Below are 12,380 nucleotides of genomic sequence, written 5' to 3' on the forward strand. Positions count from 1 at the left end.
TTCTTCAAAACCAAGGCTTTGGCTTCACTAAGTCCACAATGTGGTGTACCCCAAGGCCAGGAAACTTAACTTTCCCTCAGAAACTGTGAAAGCCGTGAGCATAACTAAACAGTTGACCTCTCCACATTAACCTTAAATAAATATGAAGGCTCTGCCTTTCCTTATCAGAAGGAAAGATTTCCCTTGAACAAAGCTGACAGCAGTAACGATCTTGTTTTTAATGTGTAGTAAAAAAAGCAAGAAGTCATTTTTTAAAGAAACAAGTAGACTTGCAATGTCTACGGATTTGACTGATATCAAGAGTGATGACATGGAAAAAAACGGCACCAATGGATTCCAAAAATCAGGGATGTGAAGCCCTACTGCTGGATACCTGTTTCAGCTGAAGCACAGTGCCCAGCGTCTCCACCATCGGATTCTTCTTGTAATGTTCCACCAGGTCCGTGAGGGAGTCAAACTTCTCCCCTCCACCCACGTCGTACTTTAGGTCCTGCTGTAAATTCAGAGAAGGCTCGTTCATTCTTCAAGGGTATTTTAACACTTTCACATACATGACCACACATTTGCTTTAGATTTAGGGTCCTAGAGACCAATAACACCACCTCATGTTGAACCACAGGTTTTTCAGGTCTCCTTAAAAACAACTGCTTCTTAAAACTCCGGTAGGTCACAGCAATATTATCAAGCTCACGAATATATCTTATGTTTTTAGCAATAGTTTTGTTCGTAATACGATTGAAATGAATGGTGATCAATGATATCATTTGCATCATTAGTGAAAATATACACACATGAGAATTTAAATGCGAGATGTCTATATGAATGCGCCCCGACTAGCTCTGTAGGAAGAGCATGAGACTCGCAATCTCAGGGCAGTGGGTTCGTGTCCCATGTAAGGCGCAGGATTCTCCAATAACCCATACTGGGCAGCAGCGACAACTACAACAACACTAGCACTATCTGCGCAGAAGAAAAGCCTGGCAATCTACTTCCGTACCTTGTCATGAAAACTCTATGAATAGTGATGGGGGAACTATCCCTAGGGTCACCATGAGTCGACGAACTCGACAGTACTCACTCCACCCCCATCTATATGTACACAGCGCTTTAGAAATCTTTGTAACTTGTTTTGGCTGGTGGGCTTGCAAATTAAAGAAAAATAATAAAAAACAAGCTGCAAAAAAAAAAAAAAAGAACTGCTTCAAAGCTGTGCAGATCAGGGCTCACTCGTGCTAATCGAACCCTCTTCCCGAACCGACATGCTATTGCTAGGACTGTCTACCTTGAAAACCAAAATTGCAGAGCTTTGCTCTACGTCTTTGATCTTTCGTTAAAAGAGTACTTGACAACACCGCCCAAAACCTTTGACTCCTGTGACACGGGGCTGCCACGTCCATTTTCGCCCCGAGGTGCCCTGCTCGCCGCTGGGCGCTCACCTGGCAGCGGATCATGACGTGGGTGACCTTGGGCTTGCCCTCGCTGCTGTCGCCCTTGTCGTCCCCGGTGCGAACGGACAGGACAAAGTCTCCCGGGTGGCTCTGGCTCTCCCGGACCAGGAAGCTGCCGTTCTTCCCCTTCTCCGTCAGCAGCTTCTCCGCCTCCCGGCCAGACAGGTGCCCATGGAACCACCTGGCGCGCACACACAGGGCAACGTTTGTAACACGCCGCATCATAAAGGCTCTTTACTGCACAGAAACGACTCTCCAAACCGACAGCTGTTGGAGCCCCATTTACTCACACGCTAAAAAACGAAAAGGGTTTCATTTTGGTGGAAGAAGTCCTATACAAGTCTGTTGTAAAAAAAAACTGGAAGCATTTGATTTTCTTTCAGTTTCAGCTTTAACTGGCACTGGCAATGTTCCTCTAAAATGAAACCAACACAGTCCGACTGTTCCGACAGGCAAGTCTGAAGAAACAGCCAGCGGTTCTACGCTGTGGGTCTTAACTCCACAGGTGATCGATCAATCACGCGCTGCTGTTCCTGGCGAAGATCTGAGCTCACCTTTCAGAGGTGGGGTCGGCGCAGTTCAGCGGGTACTTCAGCTCGATGACGTCCCCGTTCTTCTCCTTCAGCTGCCCGTGGTGCTCCATGTAGTACTGCACCAGCTCAGCCAGCGTGGCAAACTTCTCCCCGCCATAGAGGTCGTAGTAATCGCCGGTGTTCTGGATCTTGATGTGGGTGACGGCGCCGTTCCGCCTGATGAGCCCAAACACAGCGCAGCTGAACAACTCTCTTTGGGGATCTGCTACTTTGCTTTGAATATGGAACTAGCTGGATGAATCAAATTTCAACAAATACATGGACCCATGAATACTGCCATTTATAGCCACTTAACCCCCCCCGGAGCTCAGGGAACCCCAGTCAAGCCCAGTGAGCCGATTTACTGGCTGAGCCGCTCAGAAACCTTGAAACATGGCACAGTTGATGACGCATCAAGCGATCAGGGACCTATACCCACATATCTGGAACTGTGAATTCAAGAACCAACTACTTTTGGTAAAATCACCCACCCACAGAGAGATTAATGGGTGTCGTTGCAGAATTCTATTTTTAGATGGATTAAAAAAGAAATGTTACTCAGTTAAAAACCACAAATCTGCTATGGAGTGACTGTTTCATTGAAAATAAACACGGTCTAGAAATGTTGAACACAGTGCTGAAGGTTACACCAATTCTGGACAAAAAGCAACAGTCAAAAACAAAGCATGTTTAACATGAAGCTGCAATGTGCGGGACACTATAAAGCATGAAGACCTGAACTACAGATATGTAGGATTTTTTTGGTACATGTCACTTCCACTACAGTGAGCAACTGAGAAGCAGAAAAGCCATTTCTTTCTCCGTAATGCAGAAGGGTGGCCAAACTTGCTCAAGTGCTGCACCGAGTCAGTATCGCTACTTTGGATTGATCTTAAACAATCCGAGTATAAAAAAATGTTTTCTGCACATCAGCAGTTTATGTGTAAAATGACAGTTTTTACAACATAGGACTCTCTGGTGCTTGTAGAACAGAATCATGCAGTCAATTTCATATTTAACAAATGTTTAATTTGTTATAATTTTCAGATTCTGAGTTTGCTTTGTGGCAGTATTTCAAGCCACAAAAGTCAGCAGACGCGCCCATCTGCCTTCAGTAAGGAAGCACACACTGAGAAGTGGCTTGTGACGTGGGATATTTCTCAGGCCACGCACCCTTATCCAGGCACTCGACTTATTTTAAGAACACTGCAAGGATAAATCACCATTTTGAAACCAGTTAAAATAAATTCCATCTGCGTAAAAAAAAAGCCATCTCTCACCAGAGCTCACCTTTCACTGCAGCTTAGCACTTCACAAGCATACAGAACAGTATCCTCACAAGTCTAACATAAGGATTGAGATGTCTTGTCCTTGGGCAGTCCTAGAATCATGCTTCAAAACGGCATCGTGCACCCCGACATCCAGAATTAAACATACAAGCAGTACAGCTTCCATATCAATGAAAAACATCTTACGGCAAACAAATTTGTGGTCTTTAATCATAAGGTTAGCTACCACTTCATAGTAGTTCAAATTACAAATACAAAACGAATGTGAGAATCTGAAAATAATTCCATCATGCAGACTTCTCACCTTAGCTGTGATGTTCAGTGATGGTATAGCTATTAATGAGCTCCTCAGTATTTGTATTTTTCTAGGACACCGATGACAAACTGAGCTGTTAATGCATCAATGCACCCATGTTACGGTTTTACAAAATGCTGTCATCAAGGACTGTTGCTGGGCCCCAGAACAGGTCCGGGGTACATATAGTGCACCACGATATGTAATGGTATTGTTTTACACGCACCCTTGCTGCAATACCAAATCTGCTTCCAGTGCAACAGCAGTTCCTCCACTCTACCATCGGAAATCTTGCGGGCAGATGAGTAGCTCCCCACTTTGAATCTTAAGGCGAGGCCACACTAGGGCATTATGATGACACTGCATAACTGTCCTGGACTTCCTCCATCCTTAGAAAGCTACTTATCTGAGAACCTATCCCAGAAACACTGGGCACAAGGCTGCGCTTCATGAGACACCAGGCCATTGCGGAACGTGCAAACAGAGACAATTTAGAGACGCCAATTCGCCTCCAAAGCCGGTCTTCAGTAGGTGGAAAGAAACAGCACATAAATATCACACCTCTGTGCAGACGAAGCCTCTGTCCAGAACCAGCCCAAGAGCTATGCACCAGCAACTCCAACAGCCACTCTGCTGTACTGCCACCCTAGACTTAGGCACGCCATTCACTTTTCTTACTCTCGGTAAGAAGTAAACAAGAGCAGAACAAAATCCACTCGTGCTCAAATTTCTATGAGCCACACATGGCACTTGCCAGTGTCTGCCCACTCTTCAACCCTTTTCAGCTCTAGAGCGGAGCTAGAATGTCGGTCACACCTCATACCTCAGGAAAGCCAGAGATGTTTTTTCTGGAATTACACTTACATACCATGACGGTCATTGAAAATGACTATTGAGCCGTCTTAAGAATCTAGATACAACGGGTAACACCTAGCTAGGGCAAACATCAGAATTTCTCCGAGCTTTAAAGCAAGAAAGGAAATACTGTATGGCGTTAAGTCAGTTGTTCTGGGTGTGAATTGCATTGATCAAAGAAATCCTTGATCAATTAAGGTCTGGGCAAATTATCATTTTAGTGTCAATCAACATTCCAGGAACACAGAATAAAATAGGCAGGAACAGAGAAAGCAAAGGAGAAGGATACTGGAAGGGACAGAAAGAGGGAGAGAAGAGAAAGGGAGGACAAGGTTAAGTAAGAAGGTGCCAGGCGAGAGCTCCTGGTCCTGCTCATCCATGAAGACCAGATCTGAGTCGAAGCTTGATAAGAGAGCTAGCCTTTCTGTTGTAAAGAACCCGATTTCCTGTGTGGAGATACCCTCAGTTAAATACGGCCTCGGCTGTGAGTGAGCGACTGCATTTTTAGAATAGGGACGTAGGTTCCCATTCCTTTTGTAACATCCGGGTTCACAGAGAGAGCTTTAACTGGTGTCCGTATTCTGTTTGGTGGTGTAGAGGAAGATTTGTCTCTCATTGGCCTGTGTAGGTGTTACATACGAGTTAAATACTTGACAGCAGTCTGTGACTTTTCTGGTTGGTCAGGACATAGGCCTCTGGGACACTATGTTTGTAAATTTCTAAATACTGCAATATGCATGTTGCAAGTTGTTTAATATGTATTGCTAATATTAATAAATAAAGGTTTAACCCCGTATGCCTGCCTTATTACTTTTTTTTTTAAATCAAAGCTTTGCTGGAGAACTAAGAACTCAGGGGCCGAGTGGGTATAATCTTGGCAAAACCGAAAGCAGTGTCGGTTCTAACCTCGGCGCTCCACTCACACTCCTCCCACAACGGGGGCAGGGGCCATGCGCGTCGAGACCAGTTCTAAGGAAGGCACAGCAAAAATCCCCACTGCCACAGGAAGAGCAGATTACACAGCTTGAGCTGCGAAAGGAGTGATTTCCCAAGAGCTCAGACCAGGTGCATGAGTACTCTTCCCCAGCAGGTGAAACTCCTTGCGCTCACCTCACAGACAGAGTGAAATCCCCAGGGTTGCTCTTGCTGGGACGAGCCAAAAAGCTGCCATCCACCCCCCGGGTCAGCAGCAGGTTCTCTGCCTCCACACCTGTGATGTTTGGGTGAAACCACCTGCAAGATGCGGGGGAAAAAAAAAAGAGCATTTCAATCTGAACGTCCAGTGCTACGCCCAGCTCACTTCGAGCCCAGTATTTGATTCTCATTTCCCCTCCGTAAACACCAGAAAATTAAGAGCAGTGTGCCTCCACTATGGCTCTTCAGAGCACATTAAGGTGATTTAGCTGTAGTTATAGGAGGAAATACTCTAGTTCAGTGGTTTTCAATCTGTGGGCCACGGCCCCCCAGTGGACCGTGGTGGTACTGCAGGGGGGCCATCAAGTGACTGTTGTAATTGTAAGAGAGTCGTAAATATATAACATAATATATATAATATAAATATTGAATAGATATTATGGTTTAGCATGCTGCATGACCGACGTGACCGCCATTTAATGTGACATGACAAGAAAGCTAATGCAGATGTAGTATAACTGCCTAATTACCCGTCATATCATGGATAAGTGACTTGCGTTCGGTACTCTTACAAGGAAAGGCACAGTGGAAGGCCCATCTACAAGCAAAGAAAATGCTTCAGTGTGTCATACCAATAGCCCAAAATCCAAACCCAAACTAAAAAGAGAAACTACAGCAGTGAGTACCTGGCTCTGGGCTTTACGCGTGTGGGAACTGAGAACCAGCCACTGTGCGTTCCTTCACCTGTCCACTGGAAAGTCTACGTGTTGAATATCACGTAATGGATGGGGAGTTAACATCTACCTCTGTTTTGTCATTGTTCTGATAGTTATTGTGCATATTTCTGTTTCTCAGCGTCTTCATAAGGTCATGGGCACAGAAGGCTACCCTGCACTTCCGGAAAGACGTTCAGTTCGTTTTGATTCCGCCTGCTCAATTTTGTTTTAACAAAACATTAAGTACGTGAGTTATCATAATAAAGAAAGAGCTGGACTGGGGCCTTGGTTTTTACAATTTATTTGTAGTTATTTTATTTATTTATTGGTGAGGTGCTGAGCGGACTCCTTCTGTAATCATTAGAAGGTCTTTGTAAAGCCATGTTTGCAGCTTGTACTGTATGCGCTTGTACGGGCCGCGGACGTTTTTATGGTCGGTCATGTGGTCCGCGAGCTGTAATAGGTTGGGAACCTCTGCTCTAGATGACAATCAAAAAACACTCATGTGAATACAGTACGTTACAGCCTCCCTGATCAATTATCCCTTAAGCCCATTATATTAACTATTCAAATACACGTATTTATTGAGCTGAATAACAAAGTGAAGAAATGAGAAGTACTGTAATAGAAGATGAGGAATCAAGGGCCTTCCATTTTGACACTAAGACAGCCAAGCATTTCCACAATGGACTAATATAGTTACAAACGCAACCTGAGTCAGAGCTGACGGTCATGTTCAAGGACTGGATAACTTATCGGAAAACATGGTGACTATAACTCATGATCAGTTCCTGAAAAAGTTATAGTCCTTCATAACGCATAAAATGTCCTCTCGTTTGACATTTATTTTCAAATGATTTTTGAGGAAGGGTCGTGCATTCTTTATGTCATGTGCATTTTCGCCCTTTAAAAGCAAAACCAACCTGGTTTTATTTTTATTCATGAGCCTTCATGCATATGGTTTAACTTGTTTTGTTTTAATTAGACATTCACACGTGATGAAGTAGCTCAATCGGGGAGCTGCGTCAGCATGCACAGGCTGCAAAGGAACAAGTAAAGGTTTATTCCCTGCTGACAAGAGAAGAAAAGAAACACGTTTCGGCTGTGGAGCCTTCTTCAGGTGCGTGTTTCTTTCCTTCTCTTCTTAGCATGGAATTATCCTTTCCCTGTTCACAGTGTTGCTTTCACTACCTGCCTGTTCCAGGAAACCACGTACTGTAGGCTATGTTTCACCGTGCTTGTGTGTTCATCTACAGGTGTTTAGACATAGCAGATGGCCCATTGAGAAACAGTGTCCGCAACACAAGTGTGCTGAATTAAAACACAGAGACATCAGTACAACCACAGCTTCTTCATTGGACTGCATTATCAGCTGCAATTGCCAAAGACTTCCACATCTATCCAATGAGATAGATCTGGAACTAGTAACATGATTCATGAACATAAATTCTTGCTTTTGAGTTTAAAAGAGAGATCAAATTGTCTGTGGTCATTTAGGAAATTTGCAAAAGGGAAACTGGATCCATTAACTTCCTTTGCCCTGAGTAACTTAAGACCAAACTAAACATAATATTTTCCTTCATAGTTTTTGCAAAATCAGGACTTTTACATCCACAAAACATAATACCATCATCACACTTCTTCCTGAATCAGGAGTACCATGTGCCAGTAACTCCAAGATGAAATCCTCAGTGTGAAATTCAGTGGATCTTCTGAAAGACGTCTACACATTCACCAAGAGAATCACCCAGGAAATGATTCACATTTTAATGCATTTAAACTCGACAGATTCCATCTACGCCAAAAAGCTAAGTTTGTCATATTGCTTCTCCTGTTGAATAAAACAATTAGAAGTCATAACTCTGCATGTTTGGAGTCTTGTGTAAGAAAATTAACTGTTACTAAGAAACCTCCCGTAAAAGGCATACAGACAAGCATAAGCCTTCAGCTCCTGTAGTATTCCACAAGACAATCCGGCAAATTCATCTTGATTATTCAAATACACTTCCTCATTACAACTTATAAAAATCAGCTTTGTTCTATGTCAAAGGAACGTTTTAACAAACCAAAACCAAGTACATTCATTGATGGTAATTAAAAACAACCAGCACCCATCAATTCCTCCAGACCACACACAGATCCATGCTGCTAGTTAGCAATCAAAGAAAAATGAAACATGTCTTACCTTCTCTAATGCACAGACAATCTTGAACCAAAAAATACATTATTATGTTTAAGAATTATATTTGTCTTACACTTTTATTAGAAGTGTCTTAGCTTTGTACCCATTTCTACAGCAAGACATTTGACTGAAGTAAGCTGAGCTGAGTACTTGGCTCAGGAGTGCAACAGCGGTTCCCCACCTGGTATCCGAACCCGCAATCTTACATCTGCATGTCCAAAGACAGGATTGGAGTCCCCCAGATGTTAAGCACTGCCCAACTACAGAAGAACATTGGCTTACTTTTGCCTATACTGTACCTTGTGCCTAGTCTGATTATATATAGTCCAACTGAAAATTCCTAACCAACAGCAGCAGCAAACATCTCCTGCCTCCCCCCCAAGAAAACCAAAGTACCGTGGTAAACAAAAAAAAAAAGATTAAAATGCTTTGAGTGTCATGTACAACTACACGAAGATGATTTACTATTTCGCATAACATCTGACAATTCTTACTACTTTCATTTGCTCTTCCTTTTAAAAACATCATTTTGGTTTAATACATCTTAATGGGAAAGACTCATTGAACCACAACACTGCAGCCTGATGTGAAGAATCCAGAAGAGCTCGATTCACATGCAGTTAGAACGCACACTTCTTTACACCAAGCAGGAACTGCAGCCTAACTGAACAGTCGGCACAGTTCTTCCCCTCTCACACAGCACTGATGTCCACACTTATACTATCATCTTTTCACACCGTGAAACCCACACTTAGCACAAACTGAGACATGAATGAACGAAAGAACGACATGACTTTGCCTGACAACACAGCACGCGCTGCTCCTCTGCATTCTTCTGTGTTAACAACTACGCGAGTGTGATAGATACTAGAGCACAAACTCCACTTAATACCATAGAATCCCTCCGCAACAGGTTAAACAAACCCCACATTAAAGAGCTTGTACTTTAGTTAAAAAAAGCCTCATTTCCTGCCATTAATTTCAAACTGACCATTAATGTCAGACCTAAGCAGCAGAAGAACTCATTCTGCAGAAATGTGCACATTGTTCACAGAACATTTTCACTGTTCGTGGAGTTTCATCAAATTACACTTTTCAAGTGGCAAGCAGTTTACTTGTTAGAAAAATGAAACGACTATTTTTGTCTTTCAACTGATAGGGTTGTAGCACCAGTGCCAGGACCAGGAAAGCAACTGTAATGCCTACAAGGCTATATATTAGATCTCTATGTCTGTATCTAAGATAGGGCCTATTTTCAATTTAGCAATCAAATCAAATCCAAAATCTGTCTTAGCTATTTTCATTACATTGTATGTTCTCCTTGTGCTCGTGTGGGTTTCTTCAGGGTGCTCCTGTTTCCATCTAGAGCCCAAAGACATACCGATAGGTTAACTGGCCCTCGTGTGAGTATACCCAAATGGACTTGGGTCCTGGTATATCCTTCCCACAACCCTGTATTGAATAGAGCACTTAGGAATTGGAAAGATTATCTAGATCTCTGCAAGATGCTGAAACTCCGGTTGTTGATGTTTTGACTCAAAAGTCTCCAAGAAGGGACTACATGCGATTCCTGGATTATTAAAATACAAACCACCAAAAAAAACATTAGGGTACAATGGATCAGGCCTTTTGACAGTGTAACTCAAGAATACTAGATTGCTTACTGGAAGATTTCCTGCTTAAGTAGTGAAAATGAAATTGCCTTTAGGAACTGAAGATCAGAAGTTACCGTGTCTCAAAATGAGACTTAATTTTACAGTTAGCATCAAACGCATCAAGTAACCCTGGACATTTATAGAGCCACAGGAAGACCACGCAGACTGAACTTGAGATGTGCTTTCTATGATGATATAAAGCATTTTCTAATATAACTGTGCAGAAATCTATTTTGATGCCTGGCAGAGAAAAGCAATTAACCGAACAAAAGTTAATTCCACGCCGAAATGTGGAAATGAGGAGGCTTGTTCAGGGGCAGAAGTGTTTTACACACAGCACACCAGTGGACTGCATTTTTTGTGCTCTGGGCCAGCACTGCTCCTCTAAGGGGGCTGGGGTATTTCTAATGGGACAGTTTAATGGATTGATTAAATGATTGGCCCGATTAGTGCAACTCGGATTGCTCACACGGGTCTCTGGGGGCTCGGGACGGTACGGGCAATGATGAAAACCCCTATACTACACGACAGCCCGTGAATAACAAGTGTGCATTAAAAGATTGAAAAAATAAAAATAAAACCGTCTTCTTGGGAAAAGCAGATCCCAGGTTACATTAATTATGGAAATTACATAAAACTAAGGAAAAGTAGTGAAAAACGGTTTGTTTTCATTCTCGGTCTTCAGAACATGAGCTAAAATTGTTCGTTTTCGGAGCACAACGTAAAACAATTTAATTTCGACACGTCAGGTCTTTAAAGCGCGGCTGTTGTATAGAACTTTCTCTCCGGGTTTAAATCAAATTTAGAAATCTTTTCAAAACAGAGCCTGGTGTTCTTAGAAAACGCTCATTTCAACTAGTACGACGTTCATAAACGATTCATCTGCACAACCTTGCCGTGCAAACAATATTTTTACTTTTTAATCAAAAGGACAGAAGTGCATGCTATCGAGTGTGCTGAAAAAAATGCTGAACCCGATGTATAATTCTGACAAAACAAGTCATATCTGGAATTTCTTCCGAAGATACAGACCGTCAATGACTTAATCTTTTTGTTTGAAAGACGGTCATCACATTAAAAGAAAACGAGACAATAGTATAGGAGGCAAAAATGATCAAGGCACCGTTACCAAAATACATTTTGGAAGCCAGACATTCGCTGAAGCAGAGTTTTTACAACCTACCTCCGAGATGTCATCTTTTTTTTCGTTACTTCTTCAAGTGCTGGTTCCTCAATTTGATTTCCTCGTTATTTTCAGTCGCGCAATCTAGCCGTTTTATTTTTTTCCCCCACGGAGAAGTCAGACCAGCGCCCAACAGGCCATGGACCTGGCTCAGCCCGAGTTCAGAGACAAACGGTCGGGCTGGTGATGGCACGGATCAAAATTTATTACAAAATACCAAATGAAAACCCCTAGGCCTCACCAGCAAGACTCTGCCTACGGCAGGACTCGGAGATAAGACGTCACTAGACAAGACACAGACGCACTGTGGGGGCGGGACATGCTCTGAGGCTACATTCGCCATTTTGGATTATGGCAAGAGGAAGTAGAGATTATTTATCGTCCAAAATATCTAATTAAATAATTAATTGCAGGTATTTAATTAAAATTTGTAAGATAAAATTCATTTTTTTTCCATCGAACAAATAAACTAATATTACCAATCAGTGAAAACTGCAGAACTTAAAATGCCTGTATTGAACTGGAAGCATATGTGTTTATACAATCAAGTTAGAAATAATGTTTGAAATAAAATAAAACTCATGTCAGCGGTTAAGGTAAATATAATTTATGTAAATACTATATTTTTATGAAATTGTAATTGTATTTTGAAAAATACTTTATAATGCTTTTTCTTTGACCCATTTAGACCTACTGTCATTTTATTGTTGCCTTATTATGTTGCCCTGATGTGTACAGATCATACAATGCTGGCAAGATATGGTCAAATTCTTTCTTTTTCCAGATCTTATTTTATTGCTGCACACATCCACAACTACCAAGTGGTGTTGGACCCAAACATTTCTCATATACACAATACCCCAAAGTTATGATCAGTAAAAAAAAATACGATACACATAAAAGGACTCTATTACTAAAAATGAGTCAGGACATCAATTATTACAATATGATATGGATTTGTTAAACAACTCAGAGTAATCCATTTTGACTATTCTGAGCTGCCACTTTTTAATTTATGAATGATAATGAGGGTGTAATCAGTCTAAAAACA

General features: G+C 42.1%; 1 protein-coding gene across 1 annotated transcript in view; it reads right to left on the reverse strand.

Annotated features, from left to right (window-relative positions):
• Positions 1-11,621, reverse strand: part of ptpn11a (protein tyrosine phosphatase non-receptor type 11a) — a 31,612-nt gene extending 19,991 nt beyond the window's left edge. Inside the window, exons 1-5 of the mRNA XM_088617692.1 lie at positions 11,330-11,621; positions 5,570-5,692; positions 2,003-2,197; positions 1,437-1,629; positions 374-493 (exon numbers count right to left, since the gene is read on the reverse strand). Coding sequence (XP_088473818.1) covers positions 374-493; positions 1,437-1,629; positions 2,003-2,197; positions 5,570-5,692; positions 11,330-11,343 — 645 coding nt within the window. The 5' untranslated portion in view covers positions 11,344-11,621. The remainder of the gene's footprint in view (positions 1-373; positions 494-1,436; positions 1,630-2,002; positions 2,198-5,569; positions 5,693-11,329) is intronic.
• Positions 11,622-12,380: the final 759 nt, after the last annotated feature.

The sequence above is a fragment of the Lepisosteus platostomus genome, chromosome 24 (genome assembly GCF_059453375.1).
Source record: "Lepisosteus platostomus isolate fLepPlt1 chromosome 24, fLepPlt1.hap1, whole genome shotgun sequence".
NCBI classification, from domain to species: domain Eukaryota; kingdom Metazoa; phylum Chordata; class Actinopteri; order Semionotiformes; family Lepisosteidae; genus Lepisosteus; species Lepisosteus platostomus.